The following is a 19,899-nucleotide window of genomic DNA, read 5'->3' on the forward strand; positions in this document are numbered from 1 at the left end:
TTATTTTTTAAACTAGTGGCTAACTTTTACACAAATTTAGTTTCCTGATACAATTCCTTAGTTGAAATACCATCTAAATAATCTACGCACGTATGCTAAACTTGGTGTCTGATTCTTCAAAGTTTAACTATAAAACTAGTGATCTACCGAATCCAAATATCGGGATCGGCCCGGTCTCAATTAAAAGAAAATGTTCGGATCCGGCCTGGTCCTAAAATTTTAGATCTGGTAGATCACTAGCTAAATTATAATTTAACACAACTAATTTGATACAACTAGTAAAAAAAAAACTAATTATTGGATCGAAAGTAAGTATTATTGTTAAGTTTGACAATTATTAATCGTGTAATACTTATAGTGCTGAAAACAGTTTAAAATTTGTAAAAGCCAATATCAAAGTACTTTATTATTGTTTTTTAAAAGACAAAAAAAGACGCTCAAAACATTGAGTCGTAGGACCTGGTGCACGTAAAAACCTTTAGGTTATTGAATCATGCACCACTTGGATACCTTTTAATGTCTTTTTCAGGACTAAATAGCAAACTAAAAATCTTAAAGTTTTTCAAAAAGTTTTATAGACGTGTAAAAACTGTATAAAATTGTTTCAAAGTCATGACAAAAGTTACTTACTTAACAGCAAGCAAATTCAATATGTTTAATAAGTTTATTGAAGGGATACATAATTTACTATGCTTATACCTCTTTAATTTTGTAAATTTACTGGTTATCTTAAAAAATAAAAAAAAATTATTTTAGATATTTGTAGAGATTCTAACCTTACAAACTTAAAGTTTTATGTACGTTGTTTATTAAACGACAAATAAAAGCGCTAAAAATGTTGGTTATAAGACCTAGTTCACTAAAAAACCTTTCGGTTATCGAAATATGTTCAAGTCAATTAACAGTATGAAAGATTTATATTGGCTAAACCGCTAATAACTCTAAGTTTGGCAGACATGCGTTATTAACTCTAATGGTGTTTCAATTGAAATTTTAATAGAATTGACCAGACTGAAATCTCTAGTGTTAAGATTTTTTTGTGAATATCAGTTTTTAGTTGTACCAGAATAGTTTGGAATTGTCACAACTTTTTTATATAATTGTTTAGAACAAATTGTTTTCTATAAAACTATAGTCGACACCTCGACAGTTTGATTTTACCTTCAGGCCGTGTGTTGTTTGAAAAGAATTTTACAACACTTTTTTATTTAGTTTTCAGTCATTTGCAACATAATTTATTTTCATAACACCAGCAGTATATCACTATACAACGAATGTATTTAATTTTTTTGTAAAAATTGGGCTTAAAGTAGTATAGTTTTTTTGATTATAAAAATGACTTATCGAATACCAGAATGTAAAACTTAGACCGTTCTTAAACTTTGCACTCCTGTGTAAACATTGAACGGAAGTCCTATGACTCAAAAAATTGTTGAATACCTTTTCTTGTTTTCTACTCAGGCTAAAGTACATGTAGTAGAGAATTTACAACAAATATTTTCTTAAATTTTAGATTTTAAACACAAGACTTTTTTTTAATGTTTTTGTGAGCAAAATTTTAAAGAACATTTACTTAAAAAAAAAGCATTTTTTTTAAATAAATAAAAAGTTCTAAAGTTTTTAGTTTTCAAACAGCTATCTTATTTTTCGATTACAAGTTCATTTTAGAGGTATACATACAAGGTTTGGTAGTTTCAGTATACCGAGAACTTGTGGTCTGATGAAGTAAGTTGTATGATCAAAACATGTTAACTTGAACGGCATATCAAAGTCCATGCCTTAGCTTTAACGACTTTTGCCGATGCTTCCTTTGATTTTTATGTTTTCAATTTATAGATATATTTTTCTATTATTTTGTTTTTAGTTTTAATTAGTTTAAACTAAGAGAGTAAAATTAAAAGCTATACAACATTTAATAACTAAGTGAAAAGTTATTTCCAGTAATATAAGACTTTAGTAAACGCTTAACATTAGGAACTTCATACAAAATTTTAAATAGAAATTATTAATTGTTATCGAAACTTGTCGTTTGAAATAGATTAAATTTTCTGCTTTATTAAGTTTTTTTAATCTTTAGATTAAGTATTCAGATCTAGGTCCGGCCGGATAATACCGTTTAAAACCCGGACTTGGCCGGATCTTAATAAAAAAAATAATCCGGATCTGGTAGATAACGATACATTATGTAACATGAGTTTGGGAAAACCTGTTCTAGTGGAACTATTTTAATAACTTTTTTGCTATAAATAGTACTAACAAATCATGGCGTTTGTTTAATTTATGTTTAAAAGAAAATTGCAAAAGCTATACACTTTTCGTTAAAAATTTAAAAGCAACAAGGTTTTTCGGAACACAACATTATAATATTGTATTAAAAAAAAACTATTAAAAAAGTACTGACAAGATTTTATTGCTTCTTTATACAAATTTTGTCCTTCTGACTTCTTCAACAATACAACAAACTCACATATACTCGTTATGACGTCACAAATGCGCTTTTTCCTTTAAACATGCACCAGTTTTTATTGCAGGTTTAATGGTTTAATGAGCACAAAATATTACTGTTTTGGAATAACAGTAATTACAACCAAAACAAACAAAGTTAAAAAACTACTTGAAAGTTGAAAATATACTAAATTATTCAAAGTAATGTACAAAAAATAAATTGGTATTGTACTTCATAGTTTGTAAATAAATTTATGTCGCTAAATTAATGAAGTATTTACTTATTTCTTTAAAACTAAACTTTGTTCAACAGTCATAAAGTTACAAACACGAAATCAATAATATTTTGTAACCCTAAAGTAAAAATGGATAGTTATATTGTTTTCAGAAAAAGAATTGAGAAAAAAGTTAAAAATTAATTTTTCAAAAACTGTAGAACAATTTTTTTTATTCAGCAGTAATTTTTTTTTGCTGTTTTAACATATAGAACCTTTTGAACTTATTTTCATTGTACTTTTTTTTTTGAAATTTAAAAACTGTGAAAAGCAATTGCTAGCTAGGACACAAAGTTCATTATAACAAAATCGACTGGTAAAAAGGGGTAACATAGACCCCCTATGATCAGAAAACATGTGTGCTAATATTATGATGTATTTTTTCTTTTTATAATTCTTTTTTGTGTCCATTTTCTGTGGTTGAAGCTAATTGATTTGTTGTAAATAGCTTAAAAAAAAACTATTTTCAAACAGTCATACAGTTAGAAACACACAATAAACAATATTTTGTACCCATAAGTAAAAATTAAATATTTAAAAAAAAACTATGGCAAGAATTATGCTTCTGCCTGGTTTTGATCCCATGGACAGTAGATAGAATTTTACCAGTATACACACTAGACTGCTCGGCCATTGTGACTTCTGCAGAATGGCAAATTTTGCGTTTATATATTTAATAAATTTTGCTTTTTGATAAGAAAACTATTTATTGCGGTTATACTTCATACACAACTATTATTTCAAGAAATATGTGATAAATCAAATGTTGTTTGTAAATAAAAAATAATAAACTAAAACTAACATATACTATTGACACTAGTATAAAATCTTTAAATAATTTCTATTTTCATCTTACTTCTTATCTTATAGTATTATCTTTTATATTTAAGTCATTATTCAATTGATTTATTCATTAGAAGTTGCTCACCAATATAAACTGGTTGCTGATTGGTATAATTAGTTAGGGAAGTAAATTGTAAGGGATATATGCTGCAGAGCGAACTTTTCTACTTAGGAATTACTGCTAATACTTAAATAAATACAAGTGTAAAGTTGAATGTATTTTTTCATATATTTATATTTTATTGTCATCAAACCTGAACATTTGTAAATTAAGAAACTGTTTAGTAAACCAAAAAGTTTAAAATTAATTTTCTGTTTGATTAACCACAATAAAGTTCAGTTTTTTATTTGTTACTTAACTTACTATTTTAATAAAGCTATACATTTGATTACTCTTTTGGGTTAAATGTAGTGATGTACCGGACTCACTATCCGGGTCCGGGTCCGGCCGGATATTGCCATTTTTGTCCGATATCCGGATCCGGCCGGATTCTAATTTGAAAAAAAAAGTCCGGATCCGGTTCCGGCCGGACATTAATTTGAAAAAAAAGTCCGGGTCCAGTTCCGGCCGGATTCTAATTTGAAAAAAAAGTCCGGATCCGGGTCCGGCCGTATCCTAACAGAGATCCGGCCGGACCCGGATCTAGTTAGTAAAAAAGAGCATACTGAAAATTATTTTTTCAAAAACAAACCATGTATAAACTAATAAGAGTCATTTTCGTCAGTTAAAATTAAACACCTACCGTGATTGGCTCATTTTGTACACGTGACTAATTTACATTTGTTAACATTCAAACTATGAAATAAACATTTCATGAAATGCAACTATGTTGTAAAATTAAAAACTTTGGAATGAATACTTGCATTATTTATTGTTCAAAGTTGAGCTCAGAGAATATTTAGAGTTAATACGGTTGAATGTAGGAGCCAATGAGAATCATATGACGAAATGTTTTAAACTAAATACAGATGCAGCAAAATATCAGAACATGAAAGTCAGTTTATATGTAAGCAGTTAGTTAGTTTGGTGTGTAGCTTGAAGCAACAAAATATCTTGAACGTTTTTGTGAATGCTTATTGTAAGTAGTGTTTTGTTTTAAAAGTGAATATTTCAGCAGGTGTTTAATTGTTTAAATATATAAGCCAGGTTTATAGCTTAATAGTTTATTAAAAATTTTAAAGTTTCTTGTTTACTAAAAGTTTTATTTAAATTTTGGTTTTTTGTTTTAAGTCTTTTGATATAGATTTATATAGCTTCCAGTTTTTAAAGTGTTACCAAAGTAACTAATAATTTTGTATATGCTAGTATTTCTTGTTGTTTTTTATATAAAAGATTCATCACTCAAAACTGTCGTGTCTGATTATAGAAAGTAGTCTCAGTTAGAATTTAGCATTTGTTAGATATTAATTAAATAAGGTAGGATTTAATTATGATGGGTAGTAGTAATAAGTTAAGTGTACCACAGTCAGTCCACAACTTTACTACCAAATTGTCAACCTTTGCTAGCTGTTCTACTGATTATTAGATTAAAGTAAACCTCATTCTGACTCAGGCTTGTTTATAATCACTCTAGTTGTTTTATTGACTTAAACTGTGGCAACCCTGCTAGTTTGAAAATTTTTGGGAATTTTAAAAAATCTTGGACTGCCTCAGGCTACTTTTGTTTTTTATAAAAACTCAGGCTAGTTTACTTTTAGATTTTGAACAAGTTTGAGCTGATCCAGTTTTCAATACTTTGTAATTTTCTAATGTATTTTGTTCAAGAACTTGATTTCAGATTTGAATTGTAAATAACACTTAAATTTGTAAACCTTGTGGCTAGCTGTTCTACTTATTATTAGATTAAAGTTCTTTTTTTCAGTTTTTAAAAACCTCATTCTGACTCAGGCTAGTTTATTCTAGTGATGTACCGAACTATCCGGGTCCGGGTCCGGCCGGATATTGCCATTTTCGTCTGATATCCGGATCCGGCCGGATTCTAATTTGAAAAAAAAGTCCGGATCCGGTTCCGGCCGGACTCTAATTTGAAAAAAAAGTCCGGAACCTGTTCCGGCCGGATTCTAATTTGAAAAAAAAGTCCGGATCCGGGTCCGGCCGGACCCGAAATTGTGGGTCCGGTACATCACTAGTTAAATGTTAAATTTTCTGTTATATAAGTAAGGATAAGGTTTAAATTACAAAAAAATAAATTAAGTTCTGTAAAATGTAACTTCGTTGATGTAATAAACTAAAACAAAATATTTAAGTTTTTCGTAAGTTGTATTTATTAAACATTATTTAAATAGTTTAAGTTTGTTTAAAATTTTCATTATTTATTTACCTATGTGTAGTCTTTATAGTACTGGTAGTATGTATCAAACAACATTACTCTTGCTAAAAAATAATAAGTTTTTAGCATTGTATTTAACTACTTATTATACGTATTAGATAATTATTAGAATTTAATTTTCATAATCACCGATTAAATAAGGTGAGGACTCTATTATTATGAAAACATTTCTAATAGTATACAATTTTGATAAAAACTTCTAAAGTCTGAACAGATCTTTGTATTTGTATCTATCTAGCCTTTCAAGTACTAAATTTTGTTTTTCAAGTATTCATGCTTAAAAGTTTTTTTGTTTAAAATAATTATTTTAAGTGAATAATTAGATTAATATATTTATTAATTAGGTAGTTTTAAGTTAACTAAAAACTTAAAAAAAAAAAGAATTCAATGTATAACACAAGTTTTCTTTTAAATAATATCTACTTTACAAATAATCGTAAAAAATTAAAAGTATCTGATTTTTAACTAAATTAATTTAAGTTATTTTTAATCATTCGAATAACCATTTACAAAATAAATAATAGGTTCGGTTGTTCTTGTTAACTAATAAAAAATATTATAAATAGTTAAAAAGTTTATTTAAAAATGAATTCAGTTTATAACGAAACAAAATTAAGGTGTTTTGAAATTTAAACCTAGTTTAAAAAACTAACAAAAAAAATTTGAAAAATTATTACTTCATTTATAGTATCTTCTTACTTAATTTAAAAAAACAGTGCAATTTTATTTAAAAAAAATAGAAAAAATAAACAAAAAATTTTGTTAATAAATTATTTTGTAAGACATATACATTATACATAACCGTTTTTTTAATTCATAATTTAAAATAAAAAATTAAATATTTTTTAAGTTATTATCGTTTTTGATTTAGTAGCTTATTTATTTTTGTTTTCATACCTTTTTAGTTAGTTAGAAAGTTAACGATCTTTTATTATTAGCTTACATATTGAATTTTGAAAAATATTACTTAACTGCGTATTTTGTGCTCAGTGATGCTTAGTGAACCAGCAAAAAATGGTATATATTTAAAGGGAAAAAGTTCACGTTTGGCAAGACACCCTTGTTTAAGCGCACAGTAGTTTAAAAAAGCAAACAAGCGTTCACCAACATAAACTCGTTAACACACTTCACAAACATACGAGCATCCTAGCGATCTTGTACGCGGAATACGCTCCGAGCGCGCAGATCAAAGATACCATAAAGTACGTCTCGTTCACCATCTTTTTGTAAAACTGATCCTCGTTGCACTGATCGTTCAAGATCGAAGCTCCCTTGTTCTTGTGCGGGAAGGGAACGTCCGGAACTGGGAGTTGAAGCAATTTGCAGAGAGGCTCCCAACCTTCTTCAAAGTCGATGAACAACGTTCTTTCCTTTGGTGCGTTCTGAAAATAATGGTTTGTTCAGATAAATCGTTTTAAATAATATTTTAGCATAATCTTTTGCAAATTTCAAAAGGAACTTTTTGTATTTTGAAATAAAAACTAACGTGTTTTAAAGTTTTGTAACTATTTTCAATTCAATCACACTATTAGTGGAACTAATTTAAGCCTTTGTATAACTTTGATATTTTTATCAGGTTTAACGATAAGATAATTTTCAACTAACACAAACCTTTTTAGTATTTAGGTGGAAAAGTATTTTCTAATTTTATACAAGTTAACGAAATTTGTAATTTTAAAATTTATAATCAATCATTAGGCATTATCTTTATACTTCACACTATGAACTACTAATTAAGTTTTACAGTTAAAACACTGCGTGTGTTAGACTTAGTTTTTCAGTTATATGTTTTACCATTAATCATCAACTTCATAAGTTTTTACTTTGTAGACTAAGAGAAAATAGAAAATAAATAAATAAGATAATACTTTGAATGAGTACTTTTATTACCTAAATTTACTCTAATATGTTACTAAGCTAAGAGTCAAATGATCAAATTTCAACAATTTTTTTCTTCTCAGTTCAGACTAGTCTAAAAAATTAAAGTAAAAGTGTTAGTAATGTAGATAATAAAATTTAAGTTTGAATCACAGTTACTGTTACATCTATGACCGTTATATGCATAATTAAAAATACACATATAAATTGTTAACCTTAACAAAATAAGTGTTGTGTCGATTGTAAGCTTTCTTCATCGCAGTTTCATTGCAGGGAGTTTTTATAAACAAAGGATGGTAGAAGTCCGTGTGAAATGTTGCCCATACTGTTTTAATATAGTTTTGTTTAAAAGTTTGGAAGAGAAATAACAGATATAAATCGACCTTAAGTAAAAAACATTGCAAGCTTTTAAAAGTGTACATTAGTAATTGCGTAAACTTATACAGTCAACTTTTTAAACAAAAGATTCATAAAGTTAATGCATTTAACTATAAGCACAAGGCGTATGAATTCGTCTTTTTTATTGCAACTTCACGGTTGTGAAAAACTAGACTAAAAAAGAATAAAGTTCCGACCCATTTTTCTGAACCAGCTGTCAAAGAGCAAAGATGACGGAGATATCTGAGACATACACCAGAAGAAAAACTGATCGTTAGATCTTATCTGAGTCTCCATGCTTCTCCACCAACTTTCTGTTGATTCCCGTTGTCTAAATACCAGCTGTAACGATTACATAATATTTATTTAAAGTACTTGAATTAGACAGAAAAAACATTGTTCAAAAAACACCTTGCAATCAGGAAATGCATGAGCAATTTCTTCCCAAAAGAAGTAAGAAGGGATGTCAGTTAGAGCATCCACATCTTTGAACATCCTGTAGAAATCTTCGCTGGATCCTCCCTCGTCGAAAATTTTCATCCAGTCTTCGCCCAGGTACAGGTAATTTTCAACCCCGTCGTATACTTCCAGCCCCAAAATTCTGAAAGCTTCCCGCATCGTTTTGGTACCGCATTTCGAAAATCCCGCGTAAACAACTTTCATATTTTGTAGTTTTTGTCTACTGTAATAAGATATTTTGCTTAAGAATACTGTTAGTATGTTTTTTGTAATTTTTTTTTTCTGTGCTTAAATGTTATATTAGTTCACTTTTAAAACAATATCTTTAGTTTTAGTGTGAAATTAAGATTGCTTTGTTTTCAATATACTAGTAGTATACTTTAGATCAGTGCTTCTGAACCTTTTTCTATTGGCGGAACCCTTTTCAAGAGATCAACTTTTCCGCGGAACCCCTAATCTAATTTTACATAAAATGTTTAATATAATATTTCTTGCAAAAAACAAAAGAATTTCAGTGAAAAACGATTTTTTTAGCAAAACTATAACATTGTTAGAAATCATACCAATTGTAATAGTATTAAGTCGAGTCAAACGCAAAGTGCGCCAGAGGCAATAGGTATTTTATGATTCTATAATAAATAAACGAAATCGAACATGATTAATCGCAACGTCATAAAAATCTTTTCTTGCATGATAAAAACAAAATGAGAGCTACAAACAATAACGAAATGAACATGAACCTAATCGAATTCACAGATTACTGTAATAAACGGGTGAGATGCCTAACGAAAAATAAATAAAAAACATTTAGTGCGAAACCTGAACTTGGCTCTTAGCAACAAGCATGTCAATATGCGGCTGGATTTTGGATAGACTGAGACGGAGACAGGCAGATAAGGTTGGAGTCAGCATACAGTTCCTTTGCTTCGTTTTAATGTTTGTTACATGCGAAAAGCCGGACTCGCAAATATAAGTGGTGGTGAATGGTAAAAAACAATTTTAATGCACGCTTTGCTGAGACGGAGTACTCTGAAATTGCACATATCCAAAAAACTTGCAAAAATATGCGCAACCAGGACACCTATTAATAATGTTTACCCATTAAAAGTCCTAACGCTAGATACACACTAGCAGATCAATGAATGCTATAATTATATATGTTTTCCACTTTATGAGCTCCATTTTTTTGAAGTTTTATGATTAATGTTTTTTTTTCTTTCAAATTTCTTTTATAAATTTCGAAAGCCTTCGCGGAACCCCTGAGAGGCGTCGCGGAACCCTAGGGTTCCGCGGAACCCCATTTCAGAAGCACTGCTTTAGATTGTATAAAAGTTTGTATATAAATAAAAAAAAACATCTTCAATATTAAATAGCTTGAAAAAAACTTTGATTTCTTTGAATATATTTTTTAAAATAATGACTTAGTTTGTTGTATCAGTATTATTAAAAACTCTCTATTTAATTAACTAAAAAATTTCATAGCACAGGTTTTTATTCGTTTCCATCAGGATCTTTTTAAAACTTTAATAAAAAATCAAACTAATTCATGTCAATCAGAATTAAACAATATAAATTGTGATCTATGTTAGAAAACAATACATGTTTTTGTATATTAGATTTTAAGTGAACAGATATTTTAAAAGCACTTAAAAATGATAAATAACACTTTTATTAATTTTAGTGTGATTTTGAAGTTAAATTTTGTCCAACAAATATTGATACTAATTATTATTTTTTGGTAAAAACTTCATGTTTAAAGTTTTGGTGTTTACATTTTTTCCAAAAAAAAAGTATTTAGTCATAGAGACTTATTGAGGTATAGATTTTGCAATTTTGTCTTATAGACTTTTATAAAATTAATATTTAGTAAAAACTACAATAACTTTGTAATCAGTTTTTTAATTTAATTAATCTAGACTAATATTTTTAAATTAACTAAAACTTATGTTTAATGATACATATTATTATAAAAGTTTAAATAAATAAAGTAATAGTATTGCAAAAATTAAAACATAGTACTATTTATAAACAACCAGTAATAACTTAAGTATTACAAAATAAATATTAAGTTAATAAAAAGAACTTAAATGCGAAAAGTATATTGAAAGAAGTTTGTTTTTCAAACTGATACAAAAGAAAAAAAAAACTTTATAGGTTTGATAAAAACTTTAAAAATACTTAATATGGTAAACTTTAATAAAGAAACTGACTTTTGAACAAATAGAACACATAATAAGAGAAGATACGGTTACGATAAAAACATCAAAGCATAAGCTTTACAACTATTCAAAAACTGCAATTTAAAAAAAGTTTAAACTAATCAGGAAAATCTTAGTTAATTATTGAAATGAATTGAGGTAAGATTTTTACAATTTCAAAAATTGCTGCAAATATGCTACATAATTGCTACTTATGCAACGGTGACCACTAGCGTTCAAAATAAAAAACAATTTGAGCAGATTTTAATTTAGCTTCAGCAACACAATGTAACAAAAATTTGTTAACATAAATGAATAAATTTTGTAGAGATTTAGTACCTACTCTGGCTAATTTTTTTTTTGGAAGTATTAGAGTTTATGATAAATCTCATTTAATAATAACATATACACAAGTGATCCATTACTCTGCTAAATCAACTGCAAAGTTTTTAAAAACTGTTGACTCAGCTAAAAAGTAAAAAAGATAAGTTTTAGTTTGATAATACTAAAAATAATAGATTCATAAATTGTTATTATTTTTAGTTGTATTTTTCCTTAACTTTTAAAGTATGATAAATTGACAAAGTTAAATATCTGATATTTAAAATATTTATATACAATTAAACTAAAAATAAATATTTGTATACTGCTTTTTATTTATAGTATGAATCGATTAACTTAAAACTGTATAAACTTTCTATTTATCCTAAGCTAGGTTTTATTAACTTATCTTTATAAATTAAACCAAACTTGTAGAAATTTTAGAGGTATTCAAGTCTGAGCTGTTGAATATTTTAGCACATAAACTTCATTGAGTAAAAAAAGCTTTTTGAAAAACTAGACACATGTTTACATAACTTAATAAAAGTATTATGGCTTGTAAACTGTAGAGTAGAAGGATTTTTATTTGATCTGTTGTATTTTAAGTTTATATTCAAATAATTTGTGACTTGTGTAAAATTTTTGTTTTTTCAATATACTAACTCTAGCATTAACTACTTCATATTTAAATCTGAAACTAATACAGTACCTCGGTGTATACCTGCCACCTCGGTACGCACTTTTTGCCGAAAAACTTGTGTCAAAAATGCTTTTTTTTTGCTTTTAAATTAAAAATCTTAAAGTAGCCACACAAAAGTATCAAAAAAATATATATTAAGATAAACTAAAACAAATGAAACCTAAAGGTCTTAGAAAATAAGTAATTAACTTACAAATCGTATGTTAAAACTAAAATTTAATACAAACATATTATAGTTTATTTATTTAAAGGAAATGACTAACAGTACAATTTAAATTTGCATACCCAATTATTGAAACATAGGTGTAAAAAGCGTGAAAAACGTAAATAAAAATTTAAATAAACCAAAATAATGAACAACATTGCAATTGACATTTACATACCCAATGATTGTAATATAAATGTTATAGCGTTTAAAAATGCGACATTGACGAAATTAAAGAAAAAATGGTAATTGATACTTACGTACTCAATGTTTGAAACATTAATGTTAAAATTATATAAAAAAAAGCGATGTTAATGAAAATAAGCAACATTGCAATTGATATATATTTAAAATTAGATGCTTTTGAAAACATTTCTGTTAGTGTAGCTTGTCGTTTTGGTTTAGCAAACACTTTTTGTTGTTTTTTTAATAAATTTTATAACCCTAAACCGGTTTTTTAATTAAACATATTTAATAAAATTATGATCAATTAATTAAAAAAATTTTATTTGTTTAAAATAAATGATTACATTACTATATGTACTATGTAAATTTTAAAGATAGATTAAAAAACTTTGTGGATTGAGCATAAATTACACACATAAATGTATACTTACATATAAATACATATATTAAATAAATACTCAAGACTTCTAATATGTTTTCAACAGTTATGTTTTGTTATATGATAAAACTTTTTGTTTTTTATAGATTTGTAAACTTTAGTGGCTTCTAACACGTATAGGATTAATGCGGGTAATTAAAGACAAATTAGGTAAGGTAAGACAATACCGGTAGGTTTATTACGGACAAAATGTTTGTCATCGTAGGACTTATTCGCAGAACTCTTGGCTCTTGCTTGGAGGAGTTTGGTAAACTTCGAAGTGAAACAAGTTGCTAGAGTGATCACGGCAAGAAGAAGCTCAGCTTCAGCAGTTTATAAAGGGAGAGTCGTATTCTCCGGTAGATGGAACGGTTTTGACTTTCTCTTAAACACTGTCGAGTGTTATGACGATGCTGCAGACAAATGGTCACAAATGCCAAATATGGTAAGAGGCAAAGTCAATCGTGCGTTGGTTTTTTTTTCTAAAGCCAAGCTGTTTGCTGCTAGCAAAGAAGAAAATAACTTTAAAGTTTTGGAAAAGCATTCTTATAAGTTTGTTTTAATAAAAAAACCAAACGTATGCTTTATCAGCTTCAAAGTTGTGTCTGCTTTTGATAAACTTCATGTATCTTTTCAGATGTTGTCCTCAAATGCTGTTGTGTGTCTTCTTCTCCTGAAAACATTTGCCATGGCTCTCCACAGGTTAAAGCTTTCTCTATCCTTCTCAGCTCTCACGTCTTTCGTCTCTCTCTACCCTCCTGAATTAAAAATGCAAGTTCATACCAACACTTTTTATGTACTCTACTAGCTCCTCTTTCAATTCACTATCTTCTTTATATTCTACATTTTCATTTTTGTTAAATGAAACGCTCTTCCTTGCTGGAGCTTCGTAAACTGTTTTTGAAGGTCTTTTGTCCAAGTTTTTTACCGTAAATTCAAGAGATTCCCAAAAACGCATCACTCAGCTCATGCTTTGAAGCGTTATCAGTAAGAGCCAAAAGCAACAAAAATAACTGAGATTTTATTCCTTCCATAAATTCCTTCCATATATTAATTGGTGTTAAAGTTAGTGGAACAACTTTTTCTTTCAAATTTTTTTTTTTGGCTGTGTAATAGATGATCTTTGCTTGTCAAAGCAGCCGAAAAGCACAGAACTGATAAATCTAACCATTTTCGACAACCACTTTAAAATCAACTGGGCAATTTAGTTGATTTTGGTAAATTTAGCTTAAAGTAAAACGCTTGGTAATTAGCGACTTAGTGATTTAAAAGATTTATTATTACCCCACTGGCTACTTTTTCGGTTTTAGTTTGATTTTGTAGAAACTTCTACTTAAAAAAAATTAACACCTTATTGAAAAGTTCAAACATTTTAGTTTTTCAACTTTATAATACACACTTGAGATTATACTTGTTTTGATGTTTTATTTAAAAATGGTATATGTTGTTCTATGCTTGTTAGGCAAGATATAGCAACATATACATTATATAAAACAGATACCATTCTATGATTGCTTCGGACTTAATGCTTTATGCACGAAGTTTTATTTTAATTTGCGAAGACTTTGTTAATAAAGAATCAAGTCGAAACACGTGTAAAGTAGTGTTTTTTTTAAACTATGTACACACTTAAGATTAGAATTTAGTTAATCTTTAAACAGCTATTTGAATTAGAAAAAACTTATTCTAAGCACTGACAAGCTCTTTAGGCAAAACTAAGTTTGACAAATGAGATTCTGATAAAATAAATATATATTTAGCTAGTTTGTAGTAGTTTAGAATGTAAAAAAAATTAACATGGGTTTTTATGATTTTTTTAAACTTTATAATTTCTTATAACTTTACAATTTTTTTTAATAGCATAAAGAATTTTATTGTTATTTAATAAATATATAAAATACGTATAAATTAAATGCCATATTGTTTTTTTGCTTTTGAAAATCAAAACTATCTAATATTAAGTTAATAAGTGAAACCTAACAAAACTTAACATTCAAAGGTTTTAACCTTTAATTTTTTAGTAGTAAAGTTTATAATTAAATTAATCTAAAGTACTGATGTCAAAAGTCGTCTAATTTTTTTTGTAGTGTTGAAAACTGCTGATAAATAGTAACCCGTATTATGTGTTTATTAGAAAGCTCAACAGGGTACCGTGCATAAATGACCTAAATGACCAAATAGTTACTTTTTTGTTAATAAATAGCAAACGTTGTAGAGAAATTTTAACATATGTAAATTAATTAACTAAAAAAGTTTATAGTATTTCATAGTTTTTGTCACTAATATTGAAAAAATTTTGCACAAACAGGTAATTAACTACTATGAGTTATAATAGTTAAATAGTTTTACAACTAGTAACTATCAATAAGGTTTCTTACTCATCAAAAAAGATCAAAGCATTAGAGTGATGCCTTTTTATCTATTTAAATTGTACTATATCATATTTAAATTCTTTTATAATAAGTTTTAGAAACATTAATAAATCAAAAATTGAAATAGTTAATGTCATATATAATAATTCTGTTATTAGATGTACATCTTGTTCAAAATTCGTAGCAGTAACTTTATACTTATTGTCAAAAATACTTTAAATAACAGTCTTAAAAACAGTTTGAAACAAAGATAACAGGACTTTAAGTTTTAATTTAACTTTTTATATTTAATGGTATATTATAAATAACCAATTACAATACATACAAAATAGCTAGAAACTGTTTGTAAAAAAAAAGATAAATTTTTAGATGTTATTATGATAAAGTGCATTGCTGTTTTTGATTAAAACGATAACTACATAAAACAACCAACGATACTTAATCTATACTTGTTAACGTAAAAAAATTTCCTACCTCGTTCAAACGAACTGCTTTAAAATTTTAAAATCAAGATAGACCGACAAAATTTCAAATTATTCTTTAATCAAAGTATTAGACTTCCCTTTCTTTTTCTTTAAGGTCTTTACTATACTTGGTAGTGTTTTTATTACATTTAGTTCTTCTTTGAGTTGAACATTAATTTCATGTTTAGTAGTTTTTCTTGTTTTTTGAGTAAAATACATGGATGCAGACCTCTAAGTTTTAGTTTTAGGTAATACTTGAAGAGGAATATTATATTCAGCCTTGTCAAGTTTTCTTTCTTTTTTGAGTAGAACATCTACTTTCATGTTTAGAAGCTTCACTTGATTCTTTACAAAAAGAATGTTTTTCAGTTGCTTCAAATGTATCATCACTAGCTGTTTCAAGTCGGTATAGTCTAAATAACCAACAGCTAAGTGAGTTTAAAATAGTTTTTAGAGTTGAATAAAATAAGTTGTTACTGACTTGCTACAACATAAACTTTCTATAAAAAGGTATAATATTGTAACTTGTTTATTAATAATAATATTGTTATAAAAAGGTATGATAAATTTAAATATACTTTTGTATGTGGAAAAATAATTTTAAAATTTAAATAAAAAGTTGTTTTTTAGCTTTTGTAGCTGTAACAAATGTTTACATACTTTATGTTAATGATGTACAGTAAAATTATCATTTTTTGCATAATCTTTTACATTGTTCAATTGCTTATTATTACTATAGTTTTTAGTAAAGTTTTATTGAAAAGTTTTATGTTATAATTTAACCTGTTATTAGTACTAGTGATTAAATAATATCTTTTTATATGTTCTAAAACGTAAAACTTATAAGTAAAGGTATAGTTATTATTTTGTTCTAACATTACAATAATATATTGAATTTATTATTTCAAAAATTTATTTTACAAACTAAGTTTCGGTCAAAGACCTCGTCAGTGCTTAAATAAGTCTAAAAAGATATGCATAATCTAAAAAGAAATCTAAAAGTCTATTACAATAATATGTTATTTTGATGTAAAATCTTAGGTAAATTTGTTCATTATTATGTACTTTAAAGTAAAATTTTCAAAAGTCCTTAAAGTTTGTAGTTTTATTAAACCATCAATTTAATTTTACAGAAACAATACATAAAAGTAAGTATATATATATATATGTAATATGCTTAAATGTTTGTTTATAACTACGACGACGTTGACTAAGTTGTATAACGAGACGAATAAAAAATGCACTTGTAAAATTAAAAAAAAAAACGCAGTTAAAATCAATCATTTGATTGAAGGTTAATATATACTTTTTATTTTAAATAACTATATAAGTTTAAGTCTTTTCACTAGATATATAATGAAAGTTCACTGTGCAGTTTTTTTAAATAGTTATAGTTCTTAGTAAATTCATTATATGTGCAGTTAATCCTAGAACATAAAATAACAAAACATCTCTGTGAATATTCAATACTATTAGACAGAAAGTTTTTAATTTTTTCTACATTTTGGTTTGTAATTTGTAAACTATTAATGTACGTTTTCTACAACGTTCAGGAGAAATTAATATTTTTTGATAAAATAGTTTTTTGCTTCCTTAAATACAGTGATCGGATCAAGGCTAGCCATAAATAAAATTTTCTTAAAGCTCTCTTTTCAAAACATTGCTCTAGATCAGGGTTTCCCAACCAGGAGTGCTCGCAACCCTAGGTGGTTAAGCAAACAAGCAATTTAAATCATATCAAAAACTTTTAAATTTAGATAATAACGTCATATTCTAATTGCATAGTTTTAAATAAGCTTTCAAACTCAATACTAGTTTAGTTGTTGTTTTGTTTTTAACTGTTGCTTTACAAAAAACATTACTACCATTACCATTAAGGATAATTATAGTTATTATATTTTTAAAAAACCAAAGTTCTTTTAAAAGTATTAGACTAATGTGAGTGAGTAGTTTTTAGTAGAAAATATTTTTTAGCTTTAGCTTGCACAGTTGGTTTTATTTATTTAGTACTTAATTCATATTAAAATTTACAAAAATGTTTTGTTTTAAGTTTAAGCCTAGAATTTATTTACTATTTTAGTGCTTAAGCTAGCACAGTTGGTTTTATTTTTTTAGTACTTAATTCATTTTAAAATGTACAAAAATATTTTGTTTTAAGTTTAAGCCTAGAATTTATTTACTATTTTAGTGCCTTCCTTATTCTTTTTTTTTAGATCTCAAAAGACAAACTGACGAAGGTCATAGACCGAAATATTGTTTTTGTTTGATAAGTCTTATAAAAAATAAATGACTTAGTAATTAACTTTTTTATATTACAATTTTTCAATTAGTACTTAATCCTTAACTATGTCAAAGAAAAGGAAGTGGAACAATAATTATGTGCAGTTTGGTTTAACTTCCACTGAAACAACTAATGCCTGCAAAAACCGCAATGCATTGTAATGTTGTATTTTCAAACGCAAATTTGAAGCCCTCTTAGTTGCGAGATCACTTCAGCAACCGACATGTGGAGCAGATGTTTCAGGTCATGATGTTGAATCATTGAAAGCAACACGGATCCGCTTTGAATCACGAGGAACACTTGCAAAATTGGGTTTTGTATCTACTGACAAACAATTTTTGAAGGTTTTATACCATGTGGCGTATAATGTAGCCAAATCTAAGAAGACCCATACAATTGCTGAAGAGGTGATAAAGCCATGTGTATTACAAATGACAAAACTTTTTCTGCGAAAAGAATCTTCAAAAAAGCTTAAATTGGTGCCGTTATCAAATAATGTTATTCAATGTCGAATTATTGATTTAAGTTTGGATATTTTGGACCAAGTTATCGCTGATATCAAAGCTAGTCCCTTAAAAATTTCTCTCAAGTTAGAAGAAAAAACAAATGTTGAAAATTGCAGTCAACTGATAGTATTAGTGAGATATGTGCATGATGGTGCCATAATGGAAGATTTCTATTTTGTGAAGATCTTAAGATAACCACCCAAGCAAAAGACATCTTCCAATGTGTGAAGATTTTTTTTGCGAAACATGACGTAGATATCCAAACTATTAGTTCTGTATGTACTGACGGTGCCCCTGCTATATTGGGAAATAAATGAAATTTTTTTTTTGCTTTGTAAAAACAGGATATTCTGCACTTGCAGGGTACTCACTGTTTTCTTCATTGACACGTTTTAGCATCAGAAACATTTCCCTCGAAGTCAAAAATGTCCTCGATATTTTTGTGAAGGCCATCAACTGGATTAGAGGTCGTGCTCTAAATCAGTGGTCGGCACGCTACTTCGAATCCGTGAACCCTAAATCATAGAATTAACGTCCTGTGCACCCCAATTCGCATTCTTTAGCGCCGCTAGTGTTAGGAATATGTAAACACTTTTAATGGTTTTTTTTACTAATAATTCGGTAACACCCAGTTAATTTTTACACTCTAACTTTAAATTTACCAGTTTATTCTATCCATTTCAATAGACTTTTAATATCGATGATCTAATTTTTACAAAAATATTTTGTTTGTTTCACCCAGGTCTAAAATACTAACTAGAATTTCTACATAATGCAACAAGTACAAAAGTGGTAATTTTATTGACAACAAAATGGTCAATTAGATATCAAGGTTGAGTATGTCTTAAATGTAAAAAGATTAAAAAAAAAACTTTAATTTAGTTTCTGCGCGAAAAAAAATCATGTATCCCAAAATAAGTTTCATGCGCCCCTAAAGTCTTGTGTACCCTAAAAGAAATTTCATGTACACTAGTGTGCACCAGTGTACACCGTGCCGACCACTGCTCTAAATCACCACATTATTAAGTCGTTGTGTCTAGATTATGGTAGTGAACATTCAGTTTTACTTTTCGATACGGAGGTCCGCTGGTTATCACATGGAAGAGCTTTAACTCGCTTTTTTCAATTGCGAAAGAAGTCAAAGCTTTTCTTAAGGAACGTAACTATGACGATGCTAAAGAAATGAAGTCAAAGTTTAATTTAAATTAATCAAATACTAGCTTATTTGAGTGACATTTTCAGCCGTATAAATGGCCTGAAAGTTTCTATGCAAGGGAAATATATAAACAAATAAAAATTTTGTGAAGTATTAAATACTTTCAAAAAAAAGTTACATCTCTGGTGTCGACAAGTTAAAAGATACAATGTAGCAAACCATCACTCGTAAAAGTGACTTATGAAGATGAGTCTATCACTCCAAGTGTGCGTGAATAAATTATGAATCATTTGGAAATACTATTCAAGTAATTTGATGGATATTTAGGATTGGAAGAACTGAAAATTTTTAAAAATAAATAATAAATCCATATTGTTTTAGTATAGATTATATGCCGGATGATAAAAAGTTTAAAGATAATCTTATTTAATTGTGCATGATCCGTTTTCTTAAAATGCAGTTTGAAAGCAAAACTGTGGAACAA

The 19,899-nt window shown here is 27.6% G+C and overlaps 1 protein-coding gene across 1 annotated transcript; it reads right to left on the bottom strand.

Moving 5' to 3' along the window:
• Positions 1–7,020: 7,020 nt before the first annotated feature.
• Positions 7,021–8,812, bottom strand: LOC145828667 (uncharacterized). Its single transcript, XM_082936422.1, has 4 exons — positions 8,561–8,812; positions 8,347–8,491; positions 7,987–8,096; positions 7,021–7,275 (listed from the first exon to the last, which is right to left on the bottom strand). Exons 1-4 carry the CDS (start codon positions 8,810–8,812, stop codon positions 7,021–7,023), a joined length of 762 nt encoding a protein of 253 aa, XP_082792548.1.
• Positions 8,813–19,899: the final 11,087 nt, after the last annotated feature.

This window comes from Thalia democratica, chromosome 2 (assembly GCF_965202585.1).
Source record: "Thalia democratica chromosome 2, ktThaDemo2.hap1.1, whole genome shotgun sequence".
Lineage (NCBI taxonomy): Eukaryota > Metazoa > Chordata > Thaliacea > Salpida > Salpidae > Thalia > Thalia democratica.

Coding starts and splice junctions, on each gene's coding strand:
- LOC145828667 (XM_082936422.1), bottom strand. CDS start 8,812: ATGAAAGTTGTTTACGCGGGATTTTCGAAATGCGGTACCAAAACGATG. Junction 8,492..8,560: donor ATGCATTTCCTGATTGCAAG/GTGTTTTTTGAA, acceptor TAATCGTTACAG/CTGGTATTTAGACAACGGGA. Junction 7,276..7,986: donor ACAACACTTATTTTGTTAAG/GTTAACAATTTA, acceptor CATTATTTTCAG/AACGCACCAAAGGAAAGAAC.